This window comes from Onychomys torridus, chromosome 4 (assembly GCF_903995425.1).
Source record: "Onychomys torridus chromosome 4, mOncTor1.1, whole genome shotgun sequence".
NCBI classification, from domain to species: Eukaryota; Metazoa; Chordata; class Mammalia; order Rodentia; family Cricetidae; genus Onychomys; species Onychomys torridus.
This window is the reverse complement of record NC_050446.1, coordinates 69,221,643-69,236,847: the sequence shown is the minus strand read 5'-3', so window position 1 is coordinate 69,236,847 and position 15,205 is coordinate 69,221,643. Positions and strand designations below refer to the sequence as shown.

The 15,205-nt window shown below is 40.3% G+C and overlaps 1 protein-coding gene across 1 annotated transcript in view; it reads left to right on the top strand.

Moving 5' to 3' along the window:
- Positions 1 to 15,205, top strand: part of Nup160 (nucleoporin 160) — a 58,761-nt gene that overhangs the window by 932 nt on the left and 42,624 nt on the right. Inside the window, exons 3-9 of the mRNA XM_036185651.1 lie at positions 4,196 to 4,406; positions 5,071 to 5,293; positions 6,685 to 6,763; positions 7,504 to 7,618; positions 9,068 to 9,226; positions 12,902 to 12,979; positions 13,606 to 13,703. Coding sequence (XP_036041544.1) covers positions 4,196 to 4,406; positions 5,071 to 5,293; positions 6,685 to 6,763; positions 7,504 to 7,618; positions 9,068 to 9,226; positions 12,902 to 12,979; positions 13,606 to 13,703 — 963 coding nt within the window. The remainder of the gene's footprint in view (positions 1 to 4,195; positions 4,407 to 5,070; positions 5,294 to 6,684; positions 6,764 to 7,503; positions 7,619 to 9,067; positions 9,227 to 12,901; positions 12,980 to 13,605; positions 13,704 to 15,205) is intronic.

The following is a 15,205-nucleotide window of genomic DNA, read 5'->3' as shown; positions in this document are numbered from 1 at the left end:
AGCCTGTCCTGGAACTCACTCTGTAACCCAGGCTGGCCTCGAACTCACAGAGATCCGCCTCCCAAGAGCTGGGATTAAAGGCATGCGCCACCACCGCCTGGCTGTTTTGTCACTTTCACACACACACAAAAAGACACTAAACTAATGATAGAACATAGGTATATAAATACAGATTTTCATGGTTGCCCCAGAGAAAAATGTATTGGCTACAAGAAGATAATGGGACAATCAGATGTTATTGGCCAGGGAGAGGAGGGTGTAGAAAGTCACAGTTAGGCTGGGTGTTGGTGGCCCACTCCTTTAATCCCAGCACTGGGAAGCAGAGGCAGGCGGATCTCTGTGAGTTCAAGGCCAGCCTGGGCTACCAAGTGAGTTCCAGGAAAGGCACAAAGCTACACAGAGAAACCCTGTCTCGAAAAACCAAAAAAAAAAAAAAAAAAGAAAAGAGAAAAGAAAAGAAAAGAAAGTCACAGATCCAAACGATCAAAAAAGTAAGCTAAGCATGATCAAAGAGAGATCCAGTAGATACCATGGAGGGAAAAGGGCAGAACTTGAGAGCTGGATTAGAAGGAAGACCAGGGAGCAAAGAATCTGAATATCAAAGAAAAGACTGAAAGAAGGAGGGTGGATGCAGGAAGAAGGTGTTTTAGCTGAAGGAGACTTGGTTTTGGAGGTAAGTATGCAGATTGGTTGGTTGGTTAGGTAATGGTAAGTTAGACTCCTGCACATTGGAGGAGTCTTCTCACAACCTAGCATAGGTCTGGCCTTGTTTAAGCACGATGTGTATCTTATTAGGGTTTCTATTGCTGTGAAGAGACACCATGACCATGGCAATCCTTATAAAGGAAAACATTTAACTGGTGCTTGCTTACAGATTCTGAGGTTTAGTCCATTGTCATCATGGTGGGCAGCATGGTGGCAAACAGGCTGACATGGTGCTGGATAATTAGCTGAGAATTCTACATCTGGATCAACAGGCAGCAGGAAAGAAGAGTGAGCCACTGGGCCTGGCTTGAGCTTTTGAAAACTCAAAACTCACCTTCAGTGACACCCTTCCTCCACCAAGGCCACACCTCCTAACACTACTCCCTAAGCATTCAAATGTATGAGTCTGGGGGCATTCTTACTCACACCACAACAGTATGTTGCCATCTCTTTAGCTGTATGACCTGCCAGGAGTAATTTTTGTCCATTTTTATTTTGTCCATTCTGTTTTTTAAGAATATCAACACAAAATGCTCTTGGTGGGTTTTTTGGTTTTTGTTGTTGTTGTTGTTGTTGTTGTTTTTACCTTTTTAATGATTTTTTTATTCTTATGTGCATTGGTGTTTGGCTTGTTTGTCTGTATGAGGGTGTCAAATTCCTGGAACTGGAGTTATAGACAGTTGTGAGCTGCCATGTGGGTGTTAGGAATTGAACCTAGGTCCTCTGGAAGAGCAGCCAGTGCTCTTAACCACTGAGCCATCTGCCTAGCCCCCTTCTTGGTGTTTTCTTATATACTGCTTTAAACTATTTCCTGCTAGGTTACCTAACCCTCAACAAAGATCAATATATTTTTAGAATTTTTATTCTAAGAATAGAAAAGCCTAGATTCATTCATAGCATTTTTTTTCTTTCCTCTGTTGTGGGTAAAATCAGACAGCTGAATCAAAAACAGCACCACAGTTTACATGTACCAAAGATGACAGTCCCAAGAGTAAGGCTGAATTTCAGTAAAAGGAGTCAAGGTGAGAAACTCACAGGTGGATTTCTCTTGTCATTTTCCAGGGAACAGTTATAATAAAGAAAACTACAGAGAGCCACTTGAAAGAAGCCAAATAAATTGGAGAGGGAAAATGAAGAGGATTTGAAGTGATAAAGCTCAAAAATAATTTATGAATAGAACATTGAAAACAAATACTTTTTTTAATTTAAAAGGGAAATTTGTGTGTATGAGTGTTTTGTCTGCACGTATTTATGTGCACCACATGCATACATGGTGCCGTTAGAGATAAAGTTATGTGCCATCATAAGCAACTAGCCAGAACAATTTTAATAAAAGAATATATTTCTTTGAAAGGAGCAGAGGGATAAAACTAAAGGCTAAAGTTAAAGGAGAATAAATATTAGTTTTGATTGTTGCTGTGAGAATTCATTTTATCATTCTGAAGTCAGTGTGACCACAGCAATGTAAAGGAGAAATCTTTGGCAGTCACTTAAGTGTCGCATGGTGCTGCTAAGCAAAGGGCCCCAAGGGTAAAGCCAAAGAGCCATTGTCCCTCTGTATTTAGGGGACTGATTCCAGCGCCTCTCTCTTCAGATACCACAGTCTGCAAATGTTCTTTGTGCTACACAGCATAATATTTGCATGTAATCTGCATGGCCACACATACTTTGATTCACCTCTAGCCCACTTTTGATGCGCTGTGAGATGTTGATATTATGTGACGAACTTGTGCTGTCTAGAGGGATGCTGAGAAGAAAAAGGACAGAGGGGCAAACACAAGTTTTGCTTTTGTTTTCAGTTTGTGGTTAGTTGAATTTGCGGGCATAGAGCCTATGGATTTGTAGAGGCAGCTGGAGTCTAAGGAGAAAGGTTTGTTTTGGTTTGTAGTTATAGAGGTTCTGGTCCAGAATTGATCTGTTCTTGCCTTTGGTCCTATGGCCTTACCCTTAAAACGTCCTAGCACATCTCAGCAGTGCCCTGAAGACTAAACCTTTAACACATAAGACTTTGAGAGACATTCAGGATCCAAACTAGCATCATACATGTTGACATAGACCAGTGAGTATGTGCTAAAGATGTTTTAAAATGAAAAGAACTTAGAAGGCAAAGGTAAAAAATACCCTACAGAACCAGGTCAAATGGCAGCATCTATGATGAGTACAAAGGACAGCACAGGCAGTGGGAGTGAATAGAATTACAACATGAATTTAAATTCAGACATATTGACTGTTAGCAAAACAGTTTGGCTCCTGTGTTGTGACTTGGATTTGAATAAAGCCTCTCCTCCCATTCCCACACATGCTGCTGCCAGTGCACTTGGGTCCTACCAGACAGCACTTCCTGAATGTCAGCTCTGAGTCCATACTTTTGTGGGTCTGCAGATATCCAAGTGCACATGGCAGTTACCTCTACACTCCAAGTGCTTATTGCCATTTATTCAGAAGGTCTCTTTGAAGAGTAACAGGAAGCTGGGCTAGCAGAATATTGTGGAAATTAACCTTGGTAGGCTCAACATGCAGTTAGTTTTATAGTTTTAAAAATATTATGAAGTACTGACCCTTACACAGCAAAAGCAAAATTCATAAAATTGCTATTTTTTAATATGTTAAAAAGTAATAGAAAAGGGAAATGTGCTTATTTACTGTTTGGTGATATAGTATGCATAGATACCTCCTTTTTCTTTTTTTGTTTTTGTTTTTGTTTGTTGAGACGGTTTCTTTGTGTGGCTTTGCGCCTTTCCTGGATCTCGCTCTGTAGACAAGGCTGGCCTTGAACTCACAAAGATCCGCCTGCCTCTGCCTCCCAAGTGCTGGGATTAAAGGCGTGTGCTACCACCGCCTGGCTGGGCTAATTTTTATGTAGTAGAATTTATCTTTTTTGGGGGGGGGATTTATGGAGACAGGGTTTCTCTATGTAGTTTTGGTGCCTGTCCTGGATCTTGCTCTGTAGATCAGGTGGTTCTTGAATTCATAGAGATCCGCCTGCCTCTGGCTCCACCTCGGAGCACTGGGATTAAAGACGGGTGCTACCACCACCCAAAAATTTATCTTAAGTAAAATAGGGACTAAGGAAATGTGATGTGTATTTAACATTACCATAATGAGACTTAGATTTTGTTGTACTGTGTTTTATAAGCATATATAATATATTCTTAAATGGAAAAGTGATCTGAGCGAGCGAGACATGGTGGTACACTCCTTTAATCACAGCTCTCAGGAGACAGAGGCAGACAGATCTCTATGAGTTTGAGGCTAGCCTGGTTTGTAATGAGTTTCATGGCAGGCAGGGCTATGTAGAGAGACCCTGACTTGAGAGAGAGAGAGAGAGAGAGAGAGAGAGAGAGAGAGAGAGAGAGAGAGAAGAAAAGATTCAAATTGGATTGTCCTATCTTTTCAATTTTGGAGAGTTCATTTAGACACTGTTACACATTTTGTTGCAGTAGTCATTGAGAAAGAAAAGCTTTAATTAATCTCTCTCTCTTTTTAACAGGAAGACTTCTGGGGATACATTGGAGCTGGTGGAGGAATCACTGGACATAAATTTGTTGAATAATGCAGTTCGCCTAAAATTCCAGAATTGCAGCCTCTTACCCAGTGGGGTTCATGTCTCTGAAACTCAGAATCATGTGATAATCTTGATATTAACCAATCAGACAGTGCACAGGTTAATTTTACCACACCCTTCCCGTATGTACAGAAGTGTAAGTTGATTATTGTGTGCACTAACTTGTTTTCCATATTATGCTAGCTATCACAGACTTAGGACTGGAATGATATTCTTTGAAATGGAAAAAAGTTGGACTCCTTGTTAACCAAGCATACTTTATAGTTACTGTGTGAAATGATTAGGCTTGGGGATGTTATTCAGTATTGAGTGCTGGCCTCTCATGAACAAAGCCCTGAGATCCATCCTCATAAATCAAGCTTGTGCCTGAATTCCCACTACTTACAAGATGGAAGCAGAAAGGTCTGAAGTTCAAGGCCAGCTTAGGCTTCATGAGACCCTGTCTCAACAACAACAACAAAAAGATCAGACATTTTAAGTTGATAAAATCATTTTCTAAGATTGTTTTTATGTGTATGAGTATATATGTATAATTATGTGCGTATATAAGTACACCAGAGGCATGCAGTGCCTGTGGGGGCCAGAGGACATCAGATCCCCTGGAACTGGAGTTTCAGGTAGTTGTGAGCCACCGTGTAGGTGCTGGGAACAAAACCCAGATCCTTTCTGAGAGCCACAGTTGCTCTTAACCATTGAGCCATCCTTCCAACCCATCAACATCTTTTTAAATAAACATATTTAGTACTTGAGAGGAACTAAGCAAAATTCAGGTTATTTCAAAACACTCTTTTTCATTACAGGAGCTGGTAACTGAAAGTCAAATGCAGTCAATATTTACTGACATTGGAAAAGTAGATTTCAGAGATCCTTGCAACTATCAATTAATTCCAACAGTACCTGGACTGTCCCCAAGTTCTACCACCTCTGCAGCCTGGCTTAGCAGTGAAGGGGAGGCTCTGTTCGCTCTACCATCTGCTGCTGGTGGCATCTTTGTCCTTAAACTACCTCCTTATGACATACCTGGTAAGGATGGGAACAGAGCATGAATTTGTCCTTAGTCGTCAATGTTGACATTATAACAGGCGTTCAATCCCATCCATTGTCAGTGCAGGGCTTGAGGCTGTAGTATTAGTACATTAGTATTTGCTTGGTCCCTGCTGCTGTACCTTTATTCAGTGGATGAGGACTAGAAGGGATACTGGGTATGGGAAAATAAATTTTTATATACATACATACATACATACATACATATATATGTGAGTGCCTGTCCTAAGTTCAATAGTAGATAACCTTCAGACTAAAGTACGGTATTTACAAAGAATGAGTTTTGGGGACCAAGTTTGACAACTGATCCCTGTTCCAAGTCACATTGTCTCTTGCCTGCATTATTGGATTAATGTCCTAAATGTCTCCAGATCTGCCCTCCCATTTCAGGAACTTCTCAGGCATATCGATATGTTAAACATTGGCTAGGGACTAGAGAGCTGGCTCAGCAGTTAAAAGCACTGGCTGCTCTTCTAAAGGACCTGGATTCTATTCCAAACACTCACATACCAGCTCATAACTGTCTGTAACTATAGAGCCACAGAATCTGATGCCCTCTTCTGGACTTCAGGGGTATCAGGCATGCAAGTGGTGTGTATGTGTACATGTGCAAACAAAATACCTGTACACATAAATAAGTTTAAGAACAAAATCATGTTACGACAGTGTTCATCATGATCTGAATAAAGCCAGTCTCCATACATTGACTCACAGTGAGTGCCCCAGTGTCATCTCTAACCTCATCTTTTCATTCTTTTTCCCTTGCCCTCTATACCAGCTACATGCCCTTTTGTAGTTTCTTAAGGACATGAGGCATTTTCCTAACTTGGAATTCCTCCTCAGTGTTTTTAGTTCTTGATTCTGTCTCCTCAATGAAGCCTTCCTTGACCATCCTTTTGAAAATCCAGCCTTCCCTCCACAGCACCAGCAATACTCATTTTAGTCCTTTTCACTATTAATTTAATTCCTTACTTCTCTCATCCCCCAACAGTCGAATGTTAACTTTCATGGGGGCAGTTGTTTACCACTGAATCTCCAACACCTGGAGCCACTGCCACATGAAAGGTACCCAGTGATTAAGAAAATGTGAAATGATTTCATTGAGTGGAAGAATGAGCTGCTATCTGTAAATGGCAAGACATTTTTCCTAAAAATATAAAAAAGTTGCTGTTTTTATTGATCTGTTACTGATTCAAATTATTTCAGTTGTGATAAATGCAGAGAAATACATTTAAGTACATAAAAAGAACCGTGTTAGTATAGGAATGTAGAAGTCTGTCGTGTTTTATAAAGACCTCATTCTTGGTTCTACCATTTGGCTTTGGGTTTTTCTAAGTTATTATCAGGACGTTCCTTGGATATCGTTGCAGGGGTAACATCAATTGTGGAACTGAAACAGAGTTCAGTGATGCAGCGATTGCTCACAGGCTGGATGCCCACAGCTATAAGGTGAGTGTGTCCTGCAAGAAATCAAAGGGCGTAGGTTGTGATCCTTGTTATTATTACTTCCAGCAGTACTGCATGGCATGCTCTGTCCTCAGTTGAAGAGTGCATAGCATGATGTCCTGCCTGAGGAGAGCCACGCTCCTCCAGAGGCTGTCTTATTTGCAGCCCCACACTGTGCCAGCATACTCGCATTTTTACAATGTCCAGTTCCATGCTGTTCCCTGGTTTGAGTACTGCTGAAGTAGAGCGCCTGCAGGCGAAGGCACTTGCTGCTGCAGAGCCTGGCATCCTGAGCATGGTCGAGGGGAGAACCAGCTATTGCACTGTCCTCTGACCTTCACCCATGAACCTTTTATAAAAGGCCTGATAAGCCTGGTGTGGTCATGCACGCCTTTAATCCTAACACTCAGGAGGCAAAGCCAGGTGCATCTCTGTGAGTTTGAGGCTAGCCAGAGCTATTAATGAGACCCTGTCTCAAAAAAAAATTAGCATAGGAAGTTTTGACTATTGGACTAAACTAATATGAAATGAATTGCTTTTTATAATATAGAACCTATTCAATTTTATGGTAATTATTAGTATAAATTACATAGAAATGTATTTGTCTTATCCTAGCATATAAATTCTTGTTCTTTCTGCTAAGAGTATCCATTTATAATTTTATTTTACCTCTTAAATCACAAATTCTAATGATCTGCTTATTTGCAGTGATGAAAAATCTAAAACCTGTCCTTGGTTTTTAGGGGTGATCAGGGGCCTTTGGATCGTGCCCTCAGTCTTGCTGTTCATTGTGTTGAACACGATGCTTTCATTTTTGCCCTGTGTCAGGATCATAAACTACGGATGTGGTCTTACAAGGTAAATGCTACATTTATGATTGGCATAAGTTAAAATCTGTGAGATGTAGAAGAATTGAAGTCTGTCCTGTTGCTTATTTAAAGATGATGGGATCATTTGGTTTGGAAATTATGATACACTTTCAGATCTTGATACTTTGAATCCCCATCATTTTCTGTACATTTCCCTACTTTTGTTTATTTATTTTTTATTTTGAGAATTACAAGCCCTATATAGAGTTTAAAGGTTAATGGAAGATAGAGTCTTCAGGGCTGGAGAGAGGGCTCAGCGTTTAAGAGCACTGGCTGCTCTTCCAGAGGCAGGGTTCAGTTCCCAGCACCCACACAGCAGCTCACAACTGTCAGTAACTCCAGTTCCATGGATCTGACACCCTCACACAGACATGCAGGCAAAACACTAATGAATATAAAATAAAAATAAATTTTAAAAAAAGATACAGTCTTAAGAGCAACAATCATTTTTAAAAATCGACTATTTGCCTACATACAATATGTGTGATTAATGTATGCTTGGTGCCTAAGGACATCAGAAGAGGTGTTGGAACCCTGGAATGGAGTTACAAGTGGTTTTAGTCCCCACAACTGTGTTACTAAAATCCATGTTGGGGCTGAAGAGATGGCTCTGGCTAACAGTGGTTAACAGTACTGGCTGCTCTTCCAGAGGGTTGGGATTCAATTCCCAACAGCTATATATATGGTGGCTCACAACTGTCTGTAACTCCATTTCCAAGGGATCCGACACCTGATCGCCAGAGACACCAGGCACACATATATACATACACATACATTTTTGTTTTGTTTTGTTTTTTGTTTTTGTTTTTGTTTTTGTTTTTCGAGATAGGGTTTCTCTGTGTAGCTTTGGGAGCCTGTCCTGTCCTGGAATTCGCTCTGTAGACCAGGCTGGCCTCAAACTCACAGAGTTCATCTGCCTCTACCTCCCGAGTGCTGGGATTAAAGGCATGCGCCACCACTGCCCAGCAATAAATTTTTTTGTTTTGTTTTGTTTTTCAAGACAGGATTTCTCTGTTTAGCTTTGGGCCTTTCCTGGAACTCACTCTGTAACCCTGGCTGGCCTGGAACTCACAGAGATCCGCCTGGCTCTGCCGCCTGAGTGCCCAGCTAGCAATAAAATTTTTAAGAACAAATTTTTTTAGTGCATATTGATAAGACAGTTTTCAAGATTTAAAAAAAAAGGTTGGTAATTTTGTTTGGTTTGTTTTGAGGCAAGGTCTCACAGTGTAGCCTTGGCTGGCCTAGAACTTGCTATGGTAGACCAGGCTGGCCTTGAACTCACAAAGATCTGCCTGCCTCTGCTTCCCAAGCGCTGGGATAAAAGATATGTATGTGCCTCTCTGCCAGACCCCACAAAATCATTTTCTTAAACGGTAAGGGATGTATTTCTAGTCTCAATATTCTTTGAATATCACCTATTAACTCTTCTCTTGGGCAGGACCAAATGTGCTTGATGGTGGCTGACATGCTGGAATATGTCCCTGTGAACAAAGACCTTCGGCTCACTGCAGGAACAGGACATAAATTACGACTTGCATATTCACCTTCCATGGGGCTCTACCTAGGAATATATATGCATGCTCCAAAACGAGGACAGGTATGCAGTGTATCAAGTTATTCTCTGTGGATTGATTGGGGAAATGTCAGGCTCATTGAGTCCACTTAAGCAATGTTTCAAGTGCTAAGTTGTTCAAGGGTAATTGGTTTTTGTGCTGATAAATGAATTAGAATTATGGAAGAGAAAGATAGCTCAGTGGTTAAGAGCACTGACTGATGTTCCAGAGGAACTGGGTTCAATTCCCAGACTGTCCAGTGTCCAGTCATACCAGGATAAAATTTTTAAAATTTTTTAAAAAGGAAGAAAGAAAACTGTGAAAGGTAAGGATTAAAGGGAACTCTAAGGGAAAGTTAACCAAAACTAAACAAGAAAGCAAATTTGAAAATATAGGTGAAAAAGATGAAATTGCTGAGAAGGAGTATAGGTGTTAGTATGTTAGTACATAGTTATGGGGAAATTAATGTTTAGAAATAATGTTGTTCACCAACCAGACACTGCTGTCGTGTTTAGGTGAGGCATATAGAATGTACACAGTAGTGTAATTAAATAACCAGTGGCCATTTGGGGTATTGTGTGCTTGGCCTGGCACTGTGCCTTCTGTGTGCATATACTAGCAGCAGCAGCAGCGCTTGGCAGGCCTGCTGTGACCCACCAGAGAAAAGAGATGTCTCCCTTGCTTACTGGAGCTCTGCTTCCCTGTGAGGCTTTGAATTCCTTGTTGGGCTCTGCTGTCCTCTCCCTGTTCGGGCCCTGAGACACCTGCTCCCCAGGGGAAATTCTCACCCCAGGGCTGATAAGATGGCTTCTGATAAGGTGCATGCCTTCTAGCCTGACAACCTGAGTTAGATCCCCGGGACACAGGGTAGAAGACTAACTCCTTAAGTTGTCCTCTGGCCTTCATAAGTGACGTGGCCCATGAATACTAAATAACTAAATGTATTGAAAACACACACATGAATACTAAATAACTAAAATGTAATGAAAAATCAAATGAGCCTGCTCTTGTGGTACATATCCAAATCCCAGCATTCAGAAGGCTGAGGCAAGAGGATTATCGTGGTTTTGAGGCCACACTAAGGGATATTGTAAGACTGTCTCAAAAGAAAAAAAATTGGAATAAACTCATTCTTTTTCACAAGTCATTTGAAAAAACTCTGCAGCCGGCCAGCCTTTCCTGGATTTTTGCTGTTTTGTTTAGGCTAAAGTTGACAATACATGTTTGCTTTGCTACTTAGTATGCACATGTATAATGATAGACATACAGCAGGAAAAAATTCATGAAGTGTTTATTTTTTATTATAACAGATAACCATAGTGATGAACTAGTGAATTGTTTTTTTGTTGGTTTTTTTTTTTCTTCCCAGAGCTGAGGACCAAACCCAGGGCGTTATGCTTGCTAGGCAAGTGCTCTACCATCGAGCTAAATCCCCAACCCCAAATTGGTGAATTCTAATTCTTTGTTTTGAGGTTATTTTATTGTGGTTTTTTAATTCTTTTTTGTTCGTTGTTGTTTTTGAGAAAGGATATTACCATGTATCACTGGCTGGACTGAAACTCAGAGATCACCTGCCTGTGCCTTCTAAGTGCTGGGAGTAAAGGTGTGCACCACCACACTCAGCTCTGAGCTCTGTTGTTTTGTTTTTTTTTTTATCTTTAGTCTTCATACATGCTAAACATTTGTACTATCACTGAACTATACCTTCAGCCCTTATGTAGATTTCTTTTAAGATTTATTTTCGTGTGTAGGTATGTGTTTGTGTGAGTATGCACACATATGTGTACAGATGCCACAGTCTAGAAGGTGTCAGATCCCTTGAGGCCAGAGTTACAGGTGTTAGTGAGCTGTCTGATGGGAATGATGGGCCCCAATTTCCTTAAGTGCTCTTAACTGCTAAGCTCGCAGAAGACAATTTCAGTGTTTCTCTTTTTCCCTTGTAGTTGGCTTGTGAGGCTGGACTGCAGATTAGTGGTGAAACTACCTACCATGAGTAAAGTCCGGGGTTCTAGTCCCCACTGCTGGGGAAAAGAAAAAAAATAGTTTTCTCTTTCTAAAAACAATGTTTTTTAAAGCCAGACATGATGGCACACTCCTTTCATCCCAGCACTTGGAAGTCAGAAGCAGGCAAATCTGTGAGTTTGAGGCTAGCCTGGTCTACATAGTTAGTTCCAAAGCAACCAGATCTAAATCAAAAGAGCTTTTTAAAGTGGTTAGATGAGGATGATGACAAGCTGGTTCAGTGGGCACAAGTGTTTGCAGCCAACCTGACACCTGAGTTCAACTCCTGCAAGTTGTTCTCCACACAGACTCGCAGACACGTACATACAACAAACAAACAATAAATAAGTGTAAAACATCTTTATCTTCCTGTGAACAGTTGCCTGCCTATGGTGTAAGACACAGGTCATCACATTGTCAGTACACAGTGAGTTTTCTTAATTGTTGTGTTTGTCTTTTCCTCCAGTTTAAGGGATTCAACCCAGGGCCTTACACACTAGCTATCAGCTGTCACTTAAGAAAAGCATTTTGATGGCTTGGGGAGTTAGCTCAGTGGTAGAGCGCTTGCCTAGCAAGTGCAAGGCCCTGGGTTCAGTCCTCAGCTCAAAAGAAAAAAGAAGAAAAACATTATGGGCTGGAGAGATGGCTCAGAGGTTAAGAACACAGACTGCTCTTCCAGAGGTCCCGAGTTCAATTCCCAGCAACCACATGGTGGCTCACAACCCTCTGTAATGAGATCTGGCACCCTCTTCTGTATACATAATAAATAAATAAATCTTTTTTTTTTTTTTAAAGAAAAACATTTTTACATATTTATATATAATTTATACATAATACTTATGTTTTATATATTATATGTTTTAAGTTTATATGTATATATGTGAGCATGTGCACTACATACATTCAGGAACCTGTGGAGGCTAAAAGAGGGTATTGAATCACCCTGGTCCTAGAGTTACAGGCAATTATAAGCCACCATGTGAGTCCTGGAAAACAAATCCAAGGTCTGCAAGAACAGTAAATCCTCTGAAATGCTGAGCCATCTCTCCAGGCCCAGCAAATGTCGTTTTTTTCTGTGTGAAAATTTTAGTTTTAGGAATAGTGTTTGTTGTTGTTGTTGTTGTTGCTGCTGGTTTTTGTCTGCTGTGTGAGATTTGTCTTGATTTTGTTTTATTGTAGTGCTGGGGCTCAAACCCAGAACCTTGTGCACACTAGGCAAATGCTCTCCTCCTGAGTTCTATTCCTAATCCTTGGTGGTAGATTTAAATAAACACTTGAACATGAATTACCTTATAGTTTTATAGGAAGTGTGCAGGTGCATGTATAGTGCAATTGGACACTCATATATGCTCTGAGGATCAAACCTAGGGTTTAGAAATTATGATTTCTAAAGTAGCTATAGTTATAGACTCAAAGTGGTAGTTTCAGGCAGAAGAAGGGATAGGGATTCAGAGTATTGGAGAAGTCGTTTGATAGGAATAAAGTTTCAGTTTTGCAAGATGAAAAGAGTCCTGGATATTGGTAGCACAGCAATGTCAATGTATTTAAACTGTGTACTTGAAAATGGTTAAGATGAAAACTTTATGTTAATTTAAGTTAAATTTGGTGGCACACACCTGTATTCCTAGCACTCAAGTAGGAGACTTGTGAATTCTTTCCCTAGAAGAGTAATGTATTGATTGTATGAAGTGATGAACTATTAACTTGTGTTTCAACAGTTCTGCGTTTTCCAGTTGGTGAGCACCGAGAATAATCGCTATAGTTTAGATCACATTTCTTCACTATTCACTTCTCAGGTAAATTGAACCATCCTCTGCATTTCACACGGGCACAAGAAGGAAGTGTTAGCTATGTATGACCTGGTGAGGATGCTTGCCTTTGAAATCATTGCTACTAGTGAGTCTGAAGCTAGAGGGACATTTGAACACAGGAATTCCAGACCAGCTTGGCAGTATAGTGAGACTTTCTCAAAAGGCCTTAAACCTACCGTGTTTAAGATTATATTCTTGGCCAGGCAGTGGTGCCGCACGCCTTTAATCTCAGCACTTGGGAGGCAGAGTCAGGTGGATCTCTGTGAGTTCCAGGCCAGCCTGGGCTACAGAGTGAGTTCTAGGAAAGGCACAGAGAAACCCTGTATCAAAAAGCAAAAACAAAAAAAAGAGTATATTCTTAAATATTTCATGTATAGACAGTGGAAAGCCCACCATGTGGGTGTTAGGAAATGAGCCAGGATCTTCTGGGAGAGCAGCCAGCTCTCTGAACCAGAGCTACCTCTCCAGCCCCTCTTCATGTAAAGAAACAGTTTAAGTTGGGATTTATCAAGTTCATATGGCATGTTGTACTTTTATGTATTTTTCTCTTTTCAATACAACCTTAGTCCCTACTCCCTTTTCTTTCTCATTCTCCCCCCATTTCTTCCTAGGAGACACTGATCGATTTTGCCTTAACTTCAACGGATATCTGGGCCCTGTGGCACGATGCTGAGAACCAAACGATTGTGAAATACATCAACTTTGAACAGTATGGACTGTTTAACTTGTTCCTTCTTAACCCTGGGCAGAGCCACACTGAGATGAGACCTTTTCGTGTGGAACCACAAAAGTGAAGGATTCTGATTTGTCTTAATTAATTTTCTAAAGTGCCCTTTTGTGGTTCTTACTTTTGGTTTTAGAGCAGATATACTTAGGATTGTGTTAAGATAAAATACCATATTTCTTAGGAAAGGAAGTATGTACCCAAATACTTCTAATCTGGAAGCTTGCTGCTAATACTCTAATACCTAATGTCCCTTATACCCACAACTTAGCAAAGACATTGAAATTACTTTTTCTCAATTTCCTTAAAATAAGATCAGAGGTAGATTGAACTAATATGGTTCTTTGAAACTTTTTAAAACAGAAAACTTTTTTTTCTTCATGAGAAAATGAACTTCAGGGCTCAGAATGTAGCTTAGTAGATAGAGTGCCTTTCTCAAACTTAAAGCCTTAGATTCAATTCCTAGCACCTCTAAAACTAAGCATGGTCTTGCATGCTTTTAATTCCAGCACTCTGGAAGGTGAGGCAAGAGGATTAGAAATTCAAGATCATCCTCAGCCACATAGTTTAGGGCCAGCCTGGAGTATATGATACCTTGTCTTGGGTTAAAAAAAAAAAAGAGAGAGAGAGAGATAAGAGAAAATGAGGAGGTTGGGGATTTGGCTCAGTGATAGAGCGCTTGCGCAAAGCCCTGGGTTCGATCCTCAGCTCCAAAAAAAGAGAGAAGAGAAAATGAACTTTGATATATAGAGCAAAATTAATATTTTATGGTACAAAATTGTATTATACAATTTAATGTTTTGATAATCTCTACTATTAGATACACTTTTCTAAAGTGCATTGGTTTATTTTTAAACTTTTTAACAGCTGTGGTTCTGGAAAAATGCCTCAGCAATTAAGGCTCATATTGCTCTTGCAAAGGGTTCAAGTACAGTCCCAGCACCCTGTCAGGTGGCTTATAGCTAACTGCTGTTACTCGAACTCACATAGGCATGCACATATGTACCACACAGGATTAAAATAGTCTTTAAAAATACTTCTTCTGTTTGGTTTTCAAGACAGGGTTTCTCTGTGTAGCCCTAGCTCTTCTGGAACTGACTCTGTAGACCACGCTGGCCTTGGACTCAGAGATCCACCCGCCTCTGCTTCCCAAGTGCTGGGATTAAAGATGTGTGCCACCATGCCCAGCTTAATCTAAAAAAATTTTAATAGTTACAAATATATTTATAAACAAATTTAAATACTTTTTAATCAAACACATAAACACTGAGACATTCTTCCATTGCTTTTTGGCCTTTTGGCTAAGATCAAGTGTGAAACACCATTCTTGCAAGATTCCTTTGTGTACTGCTTGAGAACCATTTAAACAAATTGAACCCTCAACACTAAGCTTTAGAGAATTGTAGAATTGTAAGAAGATCTATTCTGATCCTAAGTGAGACCTTGAAAAATATTAGTTTAGTCCTTAAAGGTAGCATTCAAACAAA